The 24,560-nt window shown below is 37.1% G+C and overlaps 1 protein-coding gene across 7 annotated transcripts in view; it reads right to left on the bottom strand.

Moving 5' to 3' along the window:
- PCYT1B (phosphate cytidylyltransferase 1B, choline) overlaps positions 1–24,560 on the bottom strand; it is a 41,438-nt gene continuing 16,878 nt past the window's right edge. For 4 of the 7 annotated variants that reach the window (XM_088144815.1, XM_088144816.1, XM_088144817.1 and 1 more), the window contains 7 exons: positions 18,235–18,306; positions 16,120–16,236; positions 14,664–14,815; positions 12,235–12,313; positions 5,144–5,286; positions 2,994–3,182; positions 1–977 (listed from right to left, as the gene is read on the bottom strand). In XM_088144815.1, the coding sequence (XP_088000941.1) occupies positions 765–977; positions 2,994–3,182; positions 5,144–5,286; positions 12,235–12,313; positions 14,664–14,815; positions 16,120–16,236; positions 18,235–18,306 (965 nt within the window). In that variant the 3' untranslated portion in view covers positions 1–764. Of the gene's footprint in view, positions 978–2,993; positions 3,183–5,143; positions 5,287–12,234; positions 12,314–14,663; positions 14,816–16,119; positions 16,237–18,234; positions 18,335–24,560 lie in introns of all 7 variants that reach the window. The other 3 variants (XM_015889049.3, XM_088144818.1, XM_025170393.2) reach the window with 2 other exon arrangements.

Here is a 24,560-nt window from a genome sequence, read left to right as displayed (position 1 = left end):
TGTGGGTTAAATTACCAAATTTACTGGATATAAAATCATATTGAATGAACAGCTTATTTAGGAAAGCCCGGGCAATCATTCTAAAAAGAAAAAAAAAGTAGCTTTGGAGGACAAATAATAATAAAACTGAACCCACCAAATTTTGTTCACATTAAATAACTTTCTCTGGCATGTACAAAAGCCTGCTCAATAAGCAGTATTAAGCAAATTCAGTAGAAGTATGGTGTGTCCATTGTGAAAGATAGAGCTTAATTCTAATGGCATGATTTTATTTGTTTGGTTTTTTTCCGGGCACCGTAGGAGCTTCTGCTGCTTCTAGGCAGTACTTCATTTCATTCTTGTGAGATCCAACTTTTCAGTAGAGTGCAATTCAAATTTAGATGTCTCCTCTCTAACCAAAGGGAATCCTTCTTAAAACTGTTTGCCAAATTAGCCTTTCTGAAAAGATGGAAGTTTCCTTTCGGTGAACAATCGTCACAACAATCCAATAGCTTAAGCAGCAAAAACTGCAACAGCCCAAGAAAGTATTCATAAATGTTGGGAAATAATGGCAAGTTGTTATATATCCTGTCATCATATGCAGCTTTTCTGACAGGCTGTCCTTTGGCAAGTACTACTTTATAGCTGAGACCGTCAGTGCTCCAGTTATTTCAGTGGTGTTCTTTCCTTTTCAGAATCATCTCATGCATCATTTCCTTTTTCTATTTTGAACTGGTGAGCCACTGGTATATTTCTTCCTTCTTCTACTACAAATTTCCCCTTGTTTACTTCTCATCCTCATCTCCTTCACTCATGCTGCTAATGGATGCTGAGGCAGCTTTTGGAGAGGAAGTGGGTGAAGCCTTTCTGAAGAGCCAAGGGGAAGGAGGAGATGGGGAGCGTGATGGGGAACGTCCCCGTGTTGGACTGCTTGTGGGGCTTTGCCTTGGAGATAAGGCTTGCAGCATGCGCCCACTCCTTTCTTGAAACATCTGCTTCTGGAAGCAAAGAAATGTGGACATGTATGGATACAGTAATAGCTATATCATCAGCTCATGCTGCTAGTGCTGTTTTTGCTCAATACCCTTTTGATCTTTCTGACTGTTTCTATGATGGCCCTTTAGGTGAGTGCAATGTCTCCCCCCAAACAATTGATGTAGCCAAAGTTGTTTATAAGTCTTACTGGTAGGAGGGATTTCAAAGGGCAGCAAAGTGACAGGGAGAAGGAAAGGCTTGCAAGTGAGCCTGGAGCATGGTACCTTATTTGAGTGCCACAGAGGGATTCTGAGAAGGGACAAAATAAAACATAAAGCAAAGAGTTCCCTTCATCACAGTGTGATTAGGCTCAACAAATGGTTAATTCTTATATTATTTCTAGCAGTCTACCTCCTGAATTCTTGGAGGAGGCAGGAGGATCTGTGGGCAGGAAATCAGTGGCTTTTTAATAAAAAAAATAATTTAAAAAAATCTAATCAAACAGGTATGAATCTGAATTGTGAATAAACACAAAGTTTGCTTTATGCATCCTTCTTGGATGTTTACATGCAAAAGATGCACTTTTTAAAAAAGGAATAAAAAAGTATAAACCCAGCCAATAAAATGCAACATAGAGCATTGCCTATTTTGTTAGCAAAAAACATATTTTATAAAGCTTTTCATGCCAGCACCAAGTCTGAGAATTACTGCTGTGCAGACCAATTTGAAATTCCTACTACTTTTCCCCTAAAAGGGAAAAGATTAAACTGTAATGGATTGATTTCTCCATTTTTTAAAATGGACTATATACTCCTAGCCCTATCTTCTTGAAAGTGTATGAGAATTCAAATATATTATTTCATATATAGTTATCATAGTAGCATATTAATACATGTGCATGTATGAACCGAGAGATGAGTCAATCTTTTATATTTAATGTCAGCACTGAAAGCAATGTTTGAAAAGAAAAATTAATGTTACTAACAACGTTGATAGACTTAATTGCCCCTCCCTGCATTATATCATTTATATTTTCTAGAACAATGCTATCTCAAGTTGTACTCTTCAATTGATTATTTTACGTGGCTGGGAACTACAAAGCCTTTCATGTAATATTAGTTTATTGCTTAGTAGTTACTTCCATGCTCAATCATAGAAGAAACAAAAGATCTTTTCATTGAAAATGGTTTACCAATACAGAAATTGTGAAATCAGATCCATGAGATGCAACTCTATCTCTTAAAACCAGTTGAGTATTACTACTTTTTATAGCAGAGTGCTTTTTTAGCACTCACCAAGTTTTTCATTACAAACTGTGATAAGAAATGCTACATTATTACTTAATAACGTACCTTGCAAATCTGAATGGTCTCAGATTTAATCCCTGGCATTTTAAGATGCTTTGTTCTGCCTGATTTTGAATGATTGAATGATTTTAAATATAATCCAGCTCAGGATAGGATTTTGTTTTTATATTTTTGTTATAATAAATGTTTTGAGTGGATATACAGTAATACCTTGGTTCACAAACGCTTCTGTTCATGAACAATTCGGTTCGTGAACAGCAGCGTTCGCAAAATTTTGCTTCTGTTCGTGAACTCCGCATCAGGTGATGAACATGACCCGCGGCCATCTTCCCTGCTCTGACACGTAGTCCTGGCTTCCTCTAGGTGAGATCGCGGTCGCAGACAGACACTTGCTGTGAAGCTTTTTGGTGTCACCTCAAGCAAGGTTAGTGTTCTCTCTCTTCATACTGTACTGTACTGTACTTTGTTTCATATTTTTGTGGTTAAAAAAAAAATACATATGGTTCAGAACGGATTAACCTTATTTACATTGAACCTTATGGGGGAAATTTGATTCGGTTCGTGACCAATTTGGTTTGCGACCAGAATCGTTGAACAAATTAAGTTTGTGAACCGAGGTACCACTGTAACATGCTTTAATTTGTCTACTATTTTCAAGATATTTGGGGGCAAAAAAAATGACCCATCAATAACTCATAAATTATATGTATGCATGAATAAACAAATACATACCCAAGCTCCATCTGGCCCAAATAGTTCTAAGAAGTTGCCAATAAACTCTCTAGACTTTTCTTCCCATTTTTGAATGAGATCATGACTTTTTTCTTCAACTCGATTCACAAACTCTTTAGACCTTTCTTCCACATTCTTCACTTTTTCTTTCATCTTGTCTACCTGGTTTTGAAAACGGTATTTCTTCTCCTAATAAAAAATAAAAGTAACATGAGGCATGAAGAAATTTTGATTTACTGTATGTTGAAGTTCATTTGAGTAACATTATATGAAATATTCACATACACATCTTCGAGTATAAAAGATAGCAAAGAGTCACACTTAAGAAATAGAAATAAAATGTAGTTTCCATGAGAAAAGCATTGAATAGATGAAACTAACATAGCATGTGATAACTTGGGATGATAGACAGAGAGCTCATTAACTCATACAGAATGATGGCTGCATTGTACTAATAAATTGCTGAAAAGAATACTGACATCCAAGATATTTTCATCATGACATAACCTGCTTCTTTCAGGAGTCTGAGAAATGCAGTGCTTTCTGCAGACTAAAGGATATATGTGCATATATTTCTTTTCTTTTTTCTCATCTTGTGGATTTGATCAAACTGATTGCAAAATAGGAAAATAATATGAGATTTGCTACTTTGGGATTTAATGTAAAAGGAGATGTAATGTACATGCAACAGAAACAGCAAGTTACATAAGTAATTGTGGTTCTTTAATTGGTCTGTGTGACCGTTGTTTTAGAACTTCTCAAGTTGAGCTTTTTGGCAGGAAGCCTATTTTCTGGAAAAACCAGTCACACCGAATCCCTTGGTTCTCAGTGCCACTGGTAAGAGGGCATATGTAGCAAAGAAGGTAAGAGGTCATGAGAATGCACAGATGACCATTTGAAAAAATAAGTTACCTGCTTGTAGACATTGTAGGAGAAGAGCCATGTTAGTCTATGGTGGCAAAAAATCAGAAAGCGTCTGGTAGCACCGTTCCTGACTAACAAATTTTATTAAAAGGCATAAGATTATGCCTTTTAATAAATTGTATTAGTCATAAAAGGTGCTACCAGACTCCTTCTGATTTTTAAGTTACCTACTGTTATTCTTTGCAGCCTTTATGCAACACACATTTGGGAGATGTTAGCTTACCTTAAGGAGGTATGGGTTGGATACTATTATATAAAAATGGATAAAATAATGTGGCTAAAGTCACCAGCCAATAAATATCTAGATGGTAATATTTCACAAATATGGATGGAGTTTACCATAAACAGATTTACATCAAGAAGGAAAATACCCCTGATTTTATGTGGTCATTGCTCAGGATTAAAACAAACAAACAAACAGGAAATACTAAATCCTGACTAAATGAAAACTATACATTATTTTTGGAATAAAGGTAGATTTGATTAGTATGACTTGTCCTTATGCTACTAAATATTAAAAAAATTAATTTCAAGGACACAAAGTTCACTAGAACACCTCATGGAGGCAACAAAGTGTCAAAAAGTCCAGTTTTGTGGCCAAAATACAAAGTGAGATATAGACTAGAGTTCAGAAAGCTTGGCAGTCAGATAAGTCATTAGCACAGAAAGGATCTATGGAAGGAATTATTTGGGTTTAGGGGAGAGGTGGTAAGATAATATTCCCAGCCCAAAATCTGCACACTAAGGAATGGGGAAAAACTAAGAAACCATCAGTCCTGCGGTGTGAGTCTGAAATGGCAGCTAAATAAAGCTTCAAAGAAGGTAAATTAAGAAAAAAAACATGTGCAAATCTATCCAACAACATTCGGCAGTAAAGACTGCATGTGTGTCTTACATGTAAAATTATTAGAGTGTTGTTTTTTTTGTCATCCATATAATCTTAAGAATCATATAGCTTATATGTATATGCTCTTCCAAACAATAATCATGAAATAATCATAACCTGAAGGATTTTAGAAGTATAACAGAAAGCAGAGAATTTTGTTTTAATTTTAAAATCTTGAACATTAATTATGGTAAAGAGATTATGAGAATTTAACTTTTAAAATGTGCTTAGAAAAATACAGCAAAACAAATTTCAGTTTTCCTAACCATGCCACAATCATGCCACAATCATGCCACATTTTTTCCAAATACAGTGTAACTTGAAAGACAGATGCACTTACATTTATAAAGCTGACATTCAGCTCTTTAGCAGTATATCCTCTTTGAAGGTTACGACGGGCATAGACATCATAGTCACGTACTATTCTAGTGATAATATCTGAAGTTGAGATGCCTTCAGTTCTCTGAGTTGGTACAAACATACCTTTTGAAAGGGGAAAAAGAAAAGAACTGTGATAAAATCTCCAGCTTTCATATAAGGATCAACTATTTCACAGTGCTTGATGCCTTTGTCCCTTCTCACTTGGGCTACTGAAGAACACTCTACATGGCGCTGCCCTTAAAGAACATTCACTCTTCCCTTTTGACCTTTAGAAAGTCTATACTGGTAGGGCCTGGGGCTGAAGTGGTATGATTTGTCCCACTACAAATGGAAAGTGTTTTAATTTTAGGTTAGAATTGAGTGTGATATACGTATTTCTGTGTGATATATCTATGTGTGATTTTATGGAGTTACTTTGATTTTCTATTTTTTTCCCTTCTTTAACCTGAGTTGTAGAAGTGGGAATTGTACATTGCTCAGAGTTGATTCCGACTGACGCATCCTAGAAGCCCTGCAAAGTAAAGATAAAATAATAATTTTGTTTAATTCTTGATAACAGTGCCCTGGAGAATTTATTTCATAGTATAGAATAATCAATTTCTAATGGTAAACATTTATGGGTAATTGGCTTATTATGCAATTAATTATGCACATTGCCTATACAGCAAAGAGTGTTGTCTATAATGATCATTATCATATTGATTATTCTTAATTGTTTCCTGTACAATTCATACTGACACAAGTATTTTAAAAAGTGGGCTGAATTCACTATATCAGTTGCGCATCGTTCCAGCTCAAATCAATAAATAATTAATAAATTTTCATATTGATTTTAGTGGGATCTAAGGAAGTGACTTTTGACAGAGAAAGGACTTCTTGCACAATTTAATTTGGATGAGAATATTAGTTAATCAAATATGGTTACTCTCCAAGAAAAAGCACTTGGGCAAGAGGCCAATGGAATGAAAATTATTCTGGGAAGAATAAATGAATAGCTAATGTGATTGAAAGCAACCTGCATGTCTTACTTAACTCTGACCCTGGTGTTTGGTGACACCATATCATTGGAACTCAGAGCTAGGAAGGGCCATAAAGTGAGGAATCTTAGTATCATAAATTCAGTGTTTGATTGTTACATAGGCAGACTTTCAGAAAATGACAGAAAAATTGCATACATATTCTAGATATTGGGAGTATAATTTTATCTCTTTAAATACGAAAAAAATGCAGGGATATGTATGTTTCACACTAAGAATATTTTATGATAGGAATATTATCTCAGGAAATCTATTTATAAAAATCTGTCAAAGATGAGATTTGAACAATTAAGTAAACAGATTAAGAAGACCATAAGTGGAAACTCCTACTGAAGCCACTTCAGCTACCTAAGATGGACACCTGAGTTTCTTTTTACTTACTGTACATATGATTAAATAAACCTGATACATAATTATTTACAAGATTTGATACAGAAATTTGTCAGTTACTTGATTGTGTAAATGCTATGCCATGTATAATTCTTAGTGTCTTAAATGTAGACAGAATTGCATTTTACTAAAAAGAGAGAAAGATGCTTTTGGCTTTGGAATGACTTGAAGATACTGTGCATTTAAGAGATTAAAGTCAAAGAAAATTTGATGTACTTCAAAAGCTGTTAAGTATGTATTGTAACGGTTAAATGATTTAACTAAAACAGTTAACCAAACATCCAAGGGGATTTTTGAAAATAATTTACAAGTTAATTGTATTTATTTATTTATTTATTTATTTATTTAGCAAATTGATATAGCTATAAATATAATTTACATCCAGCACATTAATAGCTACAGATAGCCTAAATCATTTTGCAGCTCAACATTTCATTTATATTAGCATAGGCCTGTATCATCCCCTGGAAGCATACTTGGAAGTAAGGATACATAAGACTGTAGTTGTCATTTCACATTTTGTACAGCCTAATAGGAATACCGTTCTTGTTTTCTATACCATATATGCAAATATGTATTCAGCAGATTTACAGTAATCCATGAACAGATTCATTATAAAATCATTATGTGACACATTGCAAACATTTACCATTCAGTTGTCCCCACAATTGATAAAGTAACCAAGAATGGTCAGAGACTATCTGGACATGGATCACTAGAAGAAAACAATAGTGGGGAGCAAATGAACCTTTAGGAAAAATATTTTCCTTAAAAACCTAAGAAGAATTCAGACAGACAAATGATATTCTGATTATCTCTACTCTGGAATTGTAGAATGAGGCAAAGGATGGGCAAACAATCTAAAGTGGCATTCCCTATGAAATTCCAGGAGAAAAGTTAAGTTACTTCATTCTTTAACACTGTTAATTGTGTTGAGAACAACCTATATTAAAGATTTCTAAATTTACACATCAATTTGGTTTTTTCTCCTGGGCTCAGTTTTGAATTCAATAAAATAAATTTTAAAAGAACTTTTGTTCTCTTTAAAAAAGTATGGAGCATCTTCACTACCTCAAAATTTAGAGAATTGTTGAGACTACAATGCAAGCAAAATGAAGCTACTTATCTTTTAAAAAATATATTGTTAGAAAGAAATAATGGCCTAGGAAATACCAGTAACTGATATCAAAGTTAAGATGAATAGATAATTGTATGGATTAACTGAAAATATCAGGTTTCAAGGCATGGCTAGACGTTACAAGAAATAAAGCTGGCAAACTCTGTATCATTTTGTCCCCTTCTCCCAGCATCAAAGCAAGAAGAATGTGATATAATTACATTGTGCATTATTCTGCTTGTAACTAATGTCTGCCACCAATGGGGATAGGGAAATATCTGAAATTGTATCACACTCAGAACAGGAAAGAAAAGGGAAAGCTGACAACAACTTCTAATAATATCCAGATGTACTATTGGAAGAATCATGCTTTTCTATAATCTGGGTTCCTGAATTTGCATACTTTCTTACAAAGAATGAAACTTAAAAATATATCAAATTTCAAAAATTGATTTAGACTGGAAGTTAACAGCCTCATTATCATGAAGTGGAAATAATGGATCTTAAAATGGATTTGACCATATACTGAAAGTTTACCGTATACAAAGGCATCCTAAAAGCAAACAACTGGTGGAGAAAGATTCAGAAACAACAGATTAAATTAAAATGAATGCATAGAGAAATGCAATTCTGAAAATAGACTTTTAAAAAACTGACAACTTCGTATTCTACCAGGGTGTATAACATTGGCTGATTAAGAAACAGAAATACTCTTCTTAGGATTGCTATTAGATTCAGATCCTGAAAGATTCTTTGACAATCAGAAATGTGTAGGCAGAAAGACCCTCTTTTATCACAAAAGGCTATAAGGTTTGTGGATTTTTACTTAAGATGTGATAGAGGAAGTTTGTGTTGGAAAATTGTCATAGGTAATTTCCAGCTTAGTTTGCACCCAACACACTTCCTGTCTATCCCTGTCTCCAGATCAAAGCAAGCACACAGAGTCCAACTCATTTCCCCAATAAAAATACAGCTTGATGTTTATTTAGTAAACATCAGCAAACATAAAAAAAATGGTTAACTGACAAAATGGGATGAAGCAGGCAAAAGCAGGAAGAGAGACATGAACAGACAAGAATTTACATTATGTATATATCTGTATATCAACTCTTCAAGGTAGGTCAGGTCAAGAAACAGACATCTCAGGGACTTGAACAATGCTACTTTACTGTTATACGATATAATATCAGAATCTTGAAAGCCTGTCCAAATTTCTTCTGTCCTATCTTATATTAAGCAAAATCAAGGCAAGGTTATTATTTTTTTCTCATGCTTCCTTCTATCTCTGGATTGTGTAATCTCTTATCCAGGACCCTCCTTAACAGGTCATTTATACCTTCCCCATGGTCAGCTGTAAGTTCCTTTATAACCTATATCTCTATATATCAAAAGGGACAGAACTTTCCAGAGCCACTGGAAACAATACTGTGGGTAATTGCATACACAGTCCCAAAGAGAGTGGCCTTTTTTTGTTCCAGAAAATATGTGGAAACTATTGATAAAACATCAACTTAATCTGGAAAAACAGAAAAGTGTGAGAAAGAAACTCAGGACTGCCCTACCTTGACTCTCTTTAGAATAAGAGAGAAGGAAAGAGAAACTCTTATTAGGCTTCCCCGATTCTGTTATTATAACCTATATTAAGAGAATTCTAGTGTTTCTTGTGGTGTCTTTTTCCTGACCTGGTCTACCTCAAAGGACTGACAGTACCTAACAGTTTGTTGTTCATGGATAGTTTTGTCTCTCCCTATCTTAAATTCAAGAATGTTCCTCTAATTAAGAACAGAAAAAGGAAGTATTTTAGTGTAGAAATGATGTATGGAATATATATAATGGATAGAGACCCAATTTGGTGTGGTTAAGGCACCAGGCTAGAAATTGGGAGACTGTGAGTTCTAGTCCCACCTTAGGCATGAATCCAGCTGGGTGACCTTGAGCCAGTCACTCTCTCTCAGCCCTATGAACCCAGGCAATGGCAAACCACTTCTGAAATCTTGCCAAGAAAACAGCAGGGACTTGTCTAGACAGTTGCCAGGGGTCAACACTGATTTGAAGATGTGCACACACACCCCCACACCCCCACACACATAATGGATGAGTCCTATTATTGCAATATAGCAGATGATGGATATCATTTGTTCCAAAGGAACAGAAGTAATAGAAATGGAGAAGTTGCACTGTATGTTGCAATTATCCACTCCTAAAAATCCAAATGAGGGCTCATTCTCACATCCCAGTAACCATGGTATGAACCATGGCATGAATGTGGTTGATGATCCTATTGAAAATAGTATCTGCCAAGCTCCTTTTGGCCACTTTAAAGTGCCATGGGCATACCCATGGCTATTTGGCTTGGACTTCAGGAGACACAGGTATCTGGCTTCTGATGAGGTAGATGCCCATGTAATCCTCGACCAGTGCTTTCCAAAGGACTTATCAGGTCTAACATGGGCTCCTTATATATATAGGGTTTAGCATTCTTTTGGAGAGTCCTAAACCTTTGTTTAAAAATCCAAACTGTCATTCTCTTGAGAGGGTTTTAATTTTGTGCTGCATAGAAAGTCAATTTAAACTGGGAAAGATAGCTGGGTTCTATGAGCTGTGTGGTGCTGGTTCTGTCACCAATGATATTACAGGGTTTTCCTGTGGGTGAGGAAGCAAAGCCAGGGAATCCATTAATCCCTTTCTTTAACTTGTCCCACATTAAATAATAAAGGCAGCACCATTTGCTGGCCTTGTTATTGAGGTAGAATGCAAATTGGCAGAGAGAAGCACAATTTATGCCAGCCTACTTTTTTGTTGACTAACAGGCTGAAAGAAAACACTGTAACATGGTCTGAATGCATTTGGTACTATTATAGAGAGTGCCTGGATTAAAACAATATGGTTGTTGGTGTCTACTATTGCCTGCCCAGCAAAGGATCAATTGTGCTTGATTTGATACTATCCCATAAGTAAGACTTAGTTGTGAAGTTGAAGTACTTAGAACATTAGGAGGTTGTGAATGTGTAACTCTGGAGTTCTTCATTTTAAGAAAAACTAAAGCTGAGTATAATCCAACATATATCTAGGACTTTAAAAATAGATTTTAATAACTGGAGAACAATAATTGGGGTTCCATGGCAGGAGAAATTAATAGGAAAAGGACCTCAAAATAACTCAGCATTCCTTAAAAAAAGAAGATACTAAAAGCATCGGAAGAGGGAAAAAGGAGGAGGGGGGGGAGAGAGAGAAATTAGGACAGTAGAAGAAGCAAATGTGGCTACACAAAAAGCTTAGTGAAGTTCTAAAAACAAAAAAGGGTACATATAAGTGACTGAAAAAGTGCCCAGATTACCAGGGAAAAGTACATGCAGGAAGCCCAACATTGCAGAGGTAGTGTTAGAAAAACAAAATCTCACAAAAAGCTGAAGATAGCAAAGGATGCTTAAGTCTTCTTTAAATATCTTCAGAATAACAGGAAAAGAAATGAATCAGTATTTCAGCTGCCCAGTGAAGATGACTAAATGCTAACAGGTAACAGAGAAAAGGCAGAGCTATCCAATTAATGTTTTAGTTCAGTCTTCTCCCTCAGCCCTAGGAAGAAGGCCAGGGCAAACTACTTCTGAAAATACTGCCAAGAAAACTGCATGGACTCATACAGGCAATTGCCAGGAGTCAAGGTTGGATTGAAGGCACACACACACACAAACTTTAATAAATTGTAGAAATGTGATAGATCCAACATATTTTGACATTAGCAAAACATTTGCTGAAGTACCCCATGACATTCTGATTAGTAAGCTAGTTAAGCATAGACTGGATAGTATGATATTTAGGTGAACTGATTATGAGTCAGTGGTGTAATGTGGCTGCCAAACAAGCAAGTATAATTAAGTCTGCATCAATAAGACTACCATTTCCAAATCACAGGAAGTAATCATCCCACTTTTTCTACTTTGATCAGATCCCACTATGAGTGTTGCATTCTGTTCTGGGAATCACACACCAAGAAGGATTCAGAGAAACTAGAGCTAATTCAAAGAAGATCAATGAGCATGATCAGGGCAATGGAAATGAAGACTTCTGAAAAAGTTGGGCATGTTTAGCTTTGAGGAGAATGAGGGAGGATATAACAACATTCTTCAAATACTTAAAAGGATGTCACACAGAAGAAAGTCAAGATTATTCTCTTTTATTCCAGAGTGCAGGATACAGAATAATAGATCTAAGTTACAGAAAGCCAGGTTCCAACTGAATGTTACAAATATATCCTAACATAAAGAGCTGCTCAGCAGTGGAACAATTACCCACTGCCCCTTCACAGGCAGCGTCCATAGGAAGGCTATATTGCCATCTGTCAGGATGCTTTAACTTTAAACTTTATTGTGGTCTTAAAACTTAAGATTTTAAAAAGTCCACTGAAGTAAGCATTTCTTCAATCTGATGGTTATGTGAGGCAATAATGAGTTTAGCTAATTAAAGGCAATGTGAAGCAATAATGAGGTTAACAGGAGGCATACCTACCTGCCTCCTTTATATGCTTGTAAACATCGTCTGAACCAGCAGAAGAATATGGAATATCATCATGGGCTACAAAATCAATCTGAAAACACAGAAGAAAGGAAATTAAGTTGGCCCTTACTTACTTTGGAAGCCTAACTTCCTTACCTGCTAAACAAGTTTTAAACAAAGATATTTTAAACTATTGTAATAGATTATTTATATCAGTGAACAGTGCATGAGAGTACAAAACCTTTTTAGTTATATATATGATATCAGTTGGAGGATCTAAAGCTGGTTACAATTATTTTAATTTTTTTTAATCCATTAAATCGTGTCCAGTTCTCAGAGACTGCCTGAACAAGTCCCTGCAGTTTTCTTGGCACGTTTTTCAGAAGTGGTTTGCCATGGCCTCCTTCCTAGGGCTGAGAGAAAGTGACTGACCCAAGGTCACCCAGCTGGCTTTGTGCCTAGGCGGGACTAGAACTCACAGTCTCCCCATTTCTAGCTTGATGCCTTAAGCACTACACCAAACTGACTCTCTTATTTTAATGTACCACATCAGTAAAACGAAACAGTCACTGTGCTAAAACTAGTGATATTGCTAAAGAAAAAACTTCTCTCACAGTATTTTTATCACTTGCCTCTTACTATACCTTGCTTCTTAACATGCTGCAAATTATTCCAAATAAGTGGAATGACCAGCCACAGCTAATTATTTATTTGATCTCTGTTTATTATTGAGAAATGGACTATGGATGACATAAACATGTAGTAGGAAGTGAAGAGTAGCTAATCTTATCATTCAATGAAGCAGCATGATTTTTCTTAGATATATGCTTATACAGGGATAACACTATTAATCATTTCATCCCAAAATATGTTAATAACCTGTACATATAGCTCTTATAATTGCTTATAAGCTTTTTGAAGAAAATCCAGTTTTCTGCAATTGTATTGTTAATTTGGTTATTTTGGACATTTGAGGGCCGGGAACGCTACAAGAAAGGCTTATTAAAGCCACACCAAACTGAATGGAAGGAAGATTTCATACAGGATTTTAATCTACTTGCACTATCATTGTTATTACTGGAACTGGGTTGAGGCTTGATACCCTCTTTGGGTATTTTCTCCTTTTTATTATGGTAGCATGAAAGGAGATCCCTGTTCTTCTTTTCCCCTACCTCAAGTCCTAATTACATTTTCTAAAATTCTGGCAGCATAGCATCTAAACAGAAACAAGAAAAGGAAGGAAGATTTTCATACTGTTGCCACCGTCACAGCTATAAGCAAAAAGAAGGAAGAATTAAAATTATTGCCACTCTTGAATTATAACTTGAACTACAAAAATAGTAAGCTTGGGTGGTGGCAAAGGACCTCTCAGTCTGGAATGCTACTATGCATTATAAACATGACAAAGTAACATGCAGTATTTAGCACCATCACTACAGGTAGTTCTTGACTTATGACCACAATCAGGACTGGAATTTCCATTGCTAAGCGATGTGGTTGTAAAGCGAGATGTCATGTGACTGCATTGCTTAGCAATGGCAATCCTGGCAATCCCCATTGCCATCATTAAGCGAATTTCACCGGATGTTAGCCTAGGACCCACCCCAATCCCAGCCATTCTGGGCTTGATCCCTCTCAATCCCAAGCTTCAGTAAGGTAAGGGACTACTTCCAACTCCCCCCACCCACCTATCTCCCCCTCATCTCTGTCCTTTTGGCTACCCTGCACCCTGCCTTGTAGGGCAGCAAGCAGCCCCAGAACCACGTGGCTTGGGCTTCTTCAAGAAGCAGCCCCTGAGCCACAACACAGCATGAAGCCTAGACCTATCCCAGCCCAGCAGCACAGTGCAAAGGGGTTTCTTGGCGCAAAGGGCCAGGCAAGGCATGCCTTGTCAGCAGCAGGAACAAAAAGATGGTGAAGATCAGCAGGGTGTAGCAGGGTCTATGGAGCTCAGGGTGGCAGGGCGGCTGAGGCTTTGTGCTGTGGCACTGGGATGGCTGGCTGTGGCATGGGGCTTGAGGCAGCACTCCTCACCAGTGGTGTCGGCTGCACTGGGACTGAAGTAGAGGTCTGGGGGCGGTGGTGGCTGGCTGAGACTGCTGAAGGTGCCGGGCCTCTAATTCAGCCCCAGCGCTGCTGCCGCCAAGGAATGCCACTGTGCAGGGTGGCCAAAAGGGCATAGATGGGAAGGGGAAGATAGGTGGATGGGGAGAGTTAAAGTGACTGTGGTCATAAGTGTGGGCGGGCTGCTAAGTGCCCAAATTTTTATCACATGACTGCAGGGGCACTGCAACGGCCATAACTTCCAGTATTGGCTGTAAGTCCCTTCATTCAGCGCCACCATAATTTTGAACAGTCGCTGAACAAATGGTCATAAGTTGAGGACTACCTGTAGTATGAAATTAGTTTATAGGGGGAGGGGTAAAAAAAAAGAAAAATACCTTATGCTTTTCCAAAAACTCTGCTGTGAGTGTCCATGGAGCATCTCTGATTACTTCATCTACATAGCGGCAGTGTCTGAGGGCCTCATATCGTTCCTCTTCATTCATTACAGTGAAACCTTTAAACTTATGTGTTAGATCATCACTGCAAACTGACATACATGCAAGAAGAATTCAAAAAGAGTAACTGTGGCCCTGTAAAATATAGTGTATCTCTTTGGCTAGAAATTATTCAAATCTATTTTCAGAGTTTAAATCAGTAGTTGTAAAACCAAATCATAAAAATAGCAATCTAAAATCGGAAAACAATTTTCAGTCCCTTGATCACATTTAGACAAATGAAAACTTGCTTATATTGGACGGCCATTACATTAAAAGCTATCCTATGTAGGAAAGCTGTAAGTTGAAGACAAATTTCTCTGATTTGTTGGTGAGAGAAATTGCCAGCTGAATTTCCTTCAGAAGCAAGCCAGTTTGATCTAGTGATTAAGGCACCAGGCTAGAAAGCAGGAGACACTGAATTCTAGTCCCTCCTTAGGCATGAAAGCCGGCTGGGTGACTTTGGGTCAGTCACTCTCTTTCAGCCCAACTCACCTCACAGGGTTGTTGTTGTGGGGAAAATAGGAGGAGGAAGAGGTATTAGATATGTTTGCTACCTTGAGTTACTTGTAAAAAATAATAAAGGTGGGATAAAAAATCTAAAAAAACCCAAAGTCCCACAGCTTTGTGTGACAGCTAGAAAGGCTTTTAAACTGTGGAATGGTGGATCTTCTCTTGCAATTTTCTTTGCTGTGCTAGCTAGAAATTCTGGGATTTGTCTCAAGGCATAGAAATAGCACTAAAATTGGGGGAAGCTAGCCTGGTCATTGTTTTATTTCAGCTTTGCAACTTTCTCCATGGCATTTCTTTTTCTGGATATAGCTATTGTCCCGATTTCTTATGGAATAGGTCACAATATTAGTCACAGGGACATGTTCTTCAATTGCCTTCCTTAATACAGACATGTGGAAAGAGGCAATGATTTTCCAGTGTATAAACTTGGATGAAATGACATTCAATATGCTCCATTTTACATTTCTGTTTTAATATCTGAGAAAGAAGAATCCAAAACTGATCATGTTCATATCTAATATTACTTTCTTTTCTTCGCCCAATTTCATAGGCCCTACAAGTCTTTAGGTAACAGGTCAATTTTATAAATAGAAAAAAAGATGTTCTACTGGATGAGGAAAAAACCCCCACCTTATTGATCAGCCAGATGCTTATGTGATATTTGCAAGATTTGGGATTTAGTTCTTTCCTGACATTTCTTAGGAACAGGTTAAAATTAAAATCTTGCTTTTCAATGAATTCAAATTAGCATACTCACAGACTCCTGGAATCTGTGCTTCTTTTGCAGACTGTGTAAAAGAGAATATCAGTCTAATAGTAATATTTGTTCAAATGTCAGGCTTACCTCCTACTAATAAGTAGCTATTAGGAAACAGAGTTTTGGCTTGCATGAGAGCTCTTGCATGACCAGAATGGAAGAGATCAAATATTCCATCTGCATAGACTCTGACAGGTCTGTCCACTATGAACATAAGAAACAATTTCTATGTCAGACCAGAAGTTTACCTCAAATCTAGTCAGATTGTAATGATATATTTGCTACATGTATACAGAAATACAAGGCAGAAATTCAGGCAGTGTTAAGCCATTTGTCCAAATAAGTAAAAGTCCATATTAGAAAAATAGTTCACCATGGATGAAAGAAAGCAGTGACTGGCTGGCCTTGTCTGGGCTCAGAAGCTAAGAAGAGTCAGGCCTGGGTTGCTACTTGGGTGGGAGATCTCCAGGAAATTCCAGGGCCCTGGGCTAAACTGCGAAGTTGATCTGCATCCCAAAAGAAAGCAGTGGCAATCCACTGCCCTGTTACATGGACTAGAAGGTGAGCTTAGCTCGAAGAGATTTTCCCTAATAAAGAAATAAACTACCAGATGGAAGAATGTTTATGAGTGATATTTACATAATTGGGTGGCTTTTTGGGCTCCATGAACAGAGAGAGTTCACAGAGGTGTGATCCAATCTAAGGCCATCACTATTCCCTTATTCCAGGCAGTGACTAAAGCCTCAGTCAAACCATGCATCAGAAGCCAGGAATAGCTCCTGTTTCTTCTGGAACTGACAGAATCCATCTGATACTGGGAGCAGACTGATCCTCTCTGTGGCAAGGAGCAACTTCAGAGAACTCCAAGTCTATTAGATAGTGATCTGACCACAGCAAGGGAGTGATAGTAACTTTCCCCCAACTCCTTCATCACTGGCCCCAAAGAAAAAACAGGTCTAATATGTGACCACTGCTGTGAGTTAGGCCTTCAATGTCCATGGTTGCCATGGTGGCCATGAATTCCTGTGGTGCATCTGATGCTGTATCCAGGAAGGTAGATTGAAGTCCCTCGATATCATAAGTCTGGGATACTGCACTGCCAACTTGTCCACAAAGTCAAGCAGATCAGGCAGGGAATGGGCCTAGTCCAGTAGCATCAATCCCAACTGATCCCCAGAGCCCAGCCTTATCAACAGGATCTCATATCCAGTTATCTAATGGGGTAGTATCTCTGAATGTCACTAGGGTCTCTTTGATGGCAATAGCCACTCCATTGCTCCTTTCAAGGGTCATGGATGGTGCCACACTCAAAACTTGGGACATTTCTGAGAAGGGAACATACACACGTGCCCCACCAGATTTTAGCAACACATACCAGCTTGGCCCTCTCATCCACCATCAAATCATGGTTAAGGGAGGCCTTATAACATGCCAATCTGACATTCAGTAGCAGCAGCCCAGCTACTGAAGTCCAATGACTGAGCACTGGGGCTGAGCACAGGAGGGTGGAATGTAGAATCAGGAATAACACACCAAGACAGTGTTCTTTGAGAATGGGCCACCCTCTGTCTCCCTTCATAAATACTGTATCTGGCAATTGCTCTTTCTGTGAAAAAATGTGTGGCTCTCAGCTTGGTATGACACATGAGTGAGAGAAAGAAAAATAAGATTTGAACTTTGGATCTGATGTTCCTATGCACTGAGTCTTACAATTGAAATTACTGGGTTTTTTTGTACTATGGCTTTTCTAATATCTATAATAAACTACTATATCAAAAAGTTTTGTTGTTGAATGTGTCTGCAAGACTTCTACTTCCAACACTGGTTTGGGTGAAGCCTAACATTTGTAAATCATGTTTGGGAGTACCAGCATTTCCATATGAGATATCAAAATTCAGGTATTCAATACTTTACTATAAATCAATAAAATCAAAACTATCAATCAAGAAGTTGGACACTTTTAGAAAAAAATTTATCTGATCTGTTCTAATTGCACTATTTATATAATAAGTCTTTCTTATAAAAACCCTTCCTCTAACTTCAATAGCAAGTATGAATGTTTTATTTCAGCTTCCCAAATTGGTGCTCTTTAGATATGTTGAGACTATAAAGGCTAGTCTGGCTGGGAATTCTAGAGACACTAGACTAAGGTAGTTGAATTTCATTCTGAAATTAATTTATAATGCATAACCCCAGACTCACCTGGTGTTCCATGACGGGCCTGAGCAATAGTTAGCTTCTCATGAGGAGCTTTGCACTGACAGCTTGTTTCACCTGCAAATGGAGCAGGTGCAGTCAAAGTCTAGAAGATGGGGAAGGTCAGATTATGGAAAAAGAGATCAAAATATATTGTCAGTTTGTGAAAACTACCACACTATGACTTTATTGCTCCTTGCCACCAGTATTACTTGGAAAAAAGTGATTGAAAAAAAATGAGTTAAATCTTAAGGAGAGTGATGTAACTTTATGGTATCCTTCAAGCTTGTTTTCTTCCAGTGTAATGCTTTAGAGGTGGATACAGGAATGTAAATATTCCATCTGCCTATTGATTTCAAGTGGCACTCTCACTGCTATTTATCCTAATTCTGACAAAATTTAATTTAAAATCTCTATGTTTTTCCCCATTAAATAAATTACATTAACACACCCATATATAGTATTTAAAACTTATTTGATAAAGAGCTGGTAACAGGGAAAGTTTAATTAACAATCCAAATAGAGATTCTTTCCACTAATAATAAAGAAGCTGGCTATTGTGCATCTCATCTCGCTTTCTTTTGCTTAGGTCATATTTAAAGAATAGAAAAAATAAAAAGGAGTGAAGTTTGGGGAGCTTGTCATGGTCAGCTCTTATATGAAATTAGCACTACAGATGTAAAAGTTCTGGAAAGGTGGGAAAATACTTGAAATATTCAATTCCAGCTCCCAGAACCTTATTTTAATTGCTGTTAGCAACTTGTGCATAGGGGTATCAATAGAGCTTTCTGGGCCCAAAGATAAACCTCTCAGATGGAGCCCTCCAGTGGTGAGAGGGTGCAAACACTGAGTCCCACCCCTGGCTGCAGCAGGTGAGGATGGCAAGGAAAAAGGAAATAGGTGAGTCACATAACTGGTTCTTTAATGCAATTGCAAAAATGGGCCTGAACCCCAAAAGTGTCTTCCCTCATTTCTTCAGCCACCATAAAATATCCCTTCCTCCTTCTGCTTAACCTTCTGCTCTTACGCCCTATCATCTCCCCTCTTAGAACTCTTCCTCTAATGTGCCCTAGTCACTGCTTTTTTCTGCCATGTCTGCATGACTTTACTTTGATTCATCCTCAGCCCACATCTGAGGCAGCTTAGAGTCATCCATAGCTGTTAGTTTAAAGGTAGTTTTCCCCTCTTGTATCCATAGATACAATCTGGCACACTTCACCAATGTATGTGATTGCTGATGCCATCAGGGAATGGAAATTGCCCAAGTCTCCTATTAGCAATTCTAGGTAACTGGGGGTACTCCCTTTCTATGGATCACTGGGAACTGCCCTCCGTGGCTATTTTGTCTAAGGCTGCAGGAGAAAACAAAAATGTGCTTTTTTGCAGATGTATCTTCCCATGTAATGCCTAACCAGCATTTTCATAGTCTTTGTCAGGTCTTTCATGGGATCCTTATAAATACAGGTTTGGTATTTTTTTGCAAGAGTGCTAGACTGCTTTTTTGATTTTCTGATTGTGAGAGATAGATAAAATATGTTATTATTGACAAATAGTAGCTTGAGCATGCTAAGAGTGTAGCTGTGTGAGAGATAAGGAAGTAGTGTTAAGTGTTATGGTTATCAAATAGTGGCAGATAGAGAGGAAGTTGTCTCCTTGTGTGGGACAATGTAAATAAAAACTAATTTAACCTGGGGCAGGCTTTAACAGTATAATGCAATTAGCTGAAACCTTGAGCAAATTACCATATACTTGCAATGGATGAGGTGGGAGGGACCAGGAAGAAATCATAGAGCGGCCGGAAAGACTGTACACCCTGAGTACCTTAGCCAATGGGGAAAAGGGGAGGGACTTGCGATCGGGAATGTATATAATTAGGCCGGAGTGTGTATGTGGGTGTGGCTTCTTATTTGCAATGAAGCCCATTGGCTTTTGCAAACGCTTCCAATAAAACTTTACTTCTGACTAACCCAGAGAGAGATTTGTGGTGCTCGTTTCACACATGATTTATACTAGAAAAGAGAGCAGGTTCTGCCAGATGGGTACTGCTAGTTCATCACCAGCATACTTTTTCTGCTGTCTCAATGGTTTGTGGGTAGTATTTTCAAGTAGCTATCTGGAAGGGATCTTAGGTATACTATATTTGGGTTATATGTCTTTATTGCCATCTAGTGGTCATCTGGACTTCTGCAGCCCAGATATGACAGGCTTATTATCTCTGCCTAAGCAGGAAGAAAATTTGGAGGGGCAAGAATTTAGGATTTTACTTTTTCTTGTGTTGTTTGTATTCTCCTTTCTCTCCTTCCTTCTCTCTCTCTCACATACAAATGTGACCATACACTGATAGAACTGGAGGCTGAAAATAAGCCCTTGAGCTTTTATTTTAATTTGTAACATGTTCACTATTCTATAAATAAAATATTTATTTTAGTATTTTATTAATACTACCCAAATTAATTTACAAAAATACTATAGAAGCATACAATAAATAAAAACAGAGTTAGCAAGACCAGCAGTGGTTGGCATATTGCAGATGAGAAGTTATTTCACAACACAGAAGCCACCATAGCCCATGAATTATCATCAAACAGAAATATGATTTCCTGTGGAAAAATGTTCTGCTTGCTTAAGTTTATCATGTAATCCCCTAATAGCAATTACATTCTATTCTATATTTTAACTTTATACTCACTTTGGGGAGTAATTTCATAACCACCCTGTCTTCTCCCCTCTCCCCATCCACTGCGATTTAAATCCTACACTAGTTTAACCACTCCATTGCATCTGATGAAGTTAGTTGTAGCTCATGAAAGCGTATCCCTTTTAAATAAATTTGTTAGTCCAAAATGGCACTATCAGACCCCTTTGGATTTTGGACTATCATAGGTCCCAATTAGGGGGGACACTTTTTAGGGCTTGTACTATTTCAGAATAGGAAATGGAAAAGTTTGTGACATAATGACATCTGCTATTGGAATGAATTTCCTTTTCTCCGTGCAATCAATTTTGTCCCAGGAATTCATGGAGAAAAATTGAGGGAAGGGGGATTGGTTCCTAGCTACAAAGAGGAAGTCACATTACATGGTTAGAAGATGACTCATGTAATGTTGTATGTAACATATTGGACCTAGACCGAAGTAAATTTAAGAGTAGCCACACTGAAATCAAGGGAACTTAATTTAGGCATGACTAAACTTGGCTTAAGCTCAGTGTTTTATCTGACCTTCTACCTTATCTTTATTTTAAAGCCAAACTTAGAATGGCTATACCATATCATTCTTTGCAAATATGTTGTCTAGGTTAGTCCCGCTGAAATGTACAGCACTGAACTTATATAACTGTATTAGACTGCAATCAGGATTCTGCAAGATATTGGGGGGTTTTGTTTACATTTTTTATATAATTAATTGCTATAGCGACAAATCTCTAAGCTGTTTTTCAAAATATTAAAATAAAAGAAAATGTAAAAAACGTAATCAATTGCATATGTTTATGCAAAATCTGTATTATTTTTAGTGTAACGATTATAAGTTCATATTTCTAACAAGGCACTAAATGTAGCTAAATGAAGCTTACAGCCTTTTTTCCCCCAGAAACCAGTCTTTTCCACTAAGTGACCATGTGGCAGTACTTTTTCCTTTTTATTATCCATGATCATAGAGGCTGGGGCCTTTCCTTTCCTTTCTAATCATTGTCTTTTCTTTTTCTGTCTTTGTGATAACTGAGGGCTAAACTGCCTTTTTGTTTCTAAATAAGACTAAGCTATGCAACAACCAACCCAAATGGTTCATGCTGGGATAAATAGGAAGGTAGAAATGTTAAAACAATAACAACTATGGTCTGAGCCTTCAAGTGGTAATCCTGATCTACTTTGTTTCCTGGGAGATTACTTGAAGACAATAGGACAGTTTTACGGCCTCCCCACCCCCAACTAGGGCAACAAGAAAAACCCTTTGACAGTATTAGTCCAACTATTCTATAGTGCTTTCCACTACCCAGCTTCATAAAACTGCTTATGCTGGCTTTTTGCTGATAAGGGCAACAGTTCACAGACTCTTTCCACAACATTTACTAACATGATGTCCATTGGCTTGATTCATGCTGTGCAAATGACTACAAACAATGTCATTTGTGCAGGAGGTACTAACAGGCTATTCTAGGGGTTTAAATGTATAGTCAGTTTTTACAATGTCATTAAAGCCAACAGCATCAGGCTAAATAATAAATAAATAAATAAATAAATAAATAAATAAATAAATAAGACAATTTAGTATAACTATGCGTAGTATGAATTATATACTTGCAATACATATTGGATAATGGGTCATTTGGAAGATAATTGAAAAGAACACTGAACAGTATGAATTCATACAGATGATCAATTTGGGGAGAGCTTACAGTTAAGAATATACATATTTACAACATTCCATGGTTTTATTTTAAATGTCTTTATCATTCATTTTAATATAAACTAAATGAAACTAAACATTAATATATCTTAATTTGTAATGTCACCTGACTCCTAGCAACTCTGAATGGTTTACAAATTGTTAAAACATTAAAAACAACACAACAGCAACAACAAAATAAAGAGTACTGTAAAGATGGCAAAAATGACAAAACTGGATGGGAATAAAGAAAACAACACATGCAATCTAAAGGAGGTTTCAGTCACCTTCACCAAAGGCCTGAACAAACAGACAGGTCTTCAGGGACCCTTTGAAATACCAGGATAGAGGCCATTCAAATCTTGGTGGGAACCTCATTACACAGGGCAGGTGCTACTACAGAAAAGGTGTACTTCCTGTGTCCTTATAGATTACATTGTTTAATTGAAGGAACCTGGACTGCACTAACCCTGTAAGATTGGATCAGCTAGGCAGATATGGGAGACAGGCAGTCTCTCAAGTAATCAGGCCGTATGCCATGTAGGGCTTTATAGGTAATAACCAGCACCTTAAATAGCACCTAGAAGCAAACTGGCAACCAGTGCAGCTTGTGAAGTAGAGGTGTTACATGGGCATACTGAGGCATGCCCATCACTGCTTGTGCCACTGCATTCTGGACCAGTTGAAGCTTCCACATAGTCTTCAAGGGTAGCCTCATGTAGAGTACATTGGAATAGTCAAGTCATGTGATGACCAGGGCATGAGTGACTCTCTGAATAAATTTTATTTGCCATGGCTGTCATAGGCCATTTTCTCTTGTAGTTCTTGATACAGAAAACAATTAACTGGTAACTTTTTGTAAAGTTGGTTTGGAACTGAGAATCTGTTAGCCTGTGAAAATGGATAATGAATTTTACTCTATGTTTCTAAATATTAATTGTAACATTTGTAATATATAACTGTATACCCCCGAGTGCTGGGATGGGATGAGGTTGGAGCTTGAAGATAGCGGTGCTGGTTACATCAAAAGAGATTGGTTGTGGTACCAGTTTTTTGTTTTCATTGTTTTTATATGTTTGGTTTTATATTACTGTTGTGAACCACCCAGAATTGTGTTTCTTAAGATGGTTGACCATAATAGTATTTTAAACAAATACATAAATAATACAGCCTCCACATTATAACTAAGGTGGTATAACTGTGCATAAAGATATTAGTGGGAATATAAGGGTGGCTGGAAAGAGAATCCAACCTTTAAAGTATGTTTTATTCTACAATAAATCATCTTCCAGAATTGTTGGGTTTAACAACATTGCCACCAAAACGTAAAAGGATGATCTGGTCTGATTATTGAATTTCAAACAATTTTTAGAAACTGAGTCATGTACAATCAATACTGGAACAATATATCAATGGTAAAAAAACCTTGTACCTGTATGAATTTTATGGTAAATTTAATATTCGTCATTGTTGCATATCAATTATCCTATTTAAATTCTGTATCCATTTAATCATAAGTTGTTCAGTTTCTGAGGCATAGTTTACTAACAACTTGTAAATAAGCCCAACTGATGTTCTGAGTTTTGTATTACAAGTTTTTCAAATTCAGTAAAGTCTCTAAATATTCTGCCTTGTTTTTGTAATCCCTTTTGAACTATGCTGCTTATTTGAAGATAGTAAAACCAGTAAGGTGTTTCTGACCATTTTGAAGAAAAAATCTCAAAAGATTTCATCTTTGTTTTGTTAATAATTAAGTCTTGCAGTCTGTACAAAATATCATCTCTACTGGTCATTTTTTGTGTGTGTGTGTGGATTCACCTTTATGAAAATAAATATTTAATACTGAAGCAAGAGATGATAAGCCTGGACTAATTTTTCTTCTGCATACTTTTAATATGTTGCTTGTAACAGAAAAATCTCTTATAGACTGTGCATTTGTTTTGTGAG

Source organism: Python bivittatus, unplaced genomic scaffold (assembly GCF_059951505.1).
Source record: "Python bivittatus isolate LINGU-HERP-01145 unplaced genomic scaffold, Pbiv_v1 ctg000350_np1212, whole genome shotgun sequence".
Classification (NCBI taxonomy): Eukaryota; Metazoa; Chordata; class Lepidosauria; order Squamata; family Pythonidae; genus Python; species Python bivittatus.
This window is presented reverse-complemented; position numbering and strand designations above follow the sequence as displayed.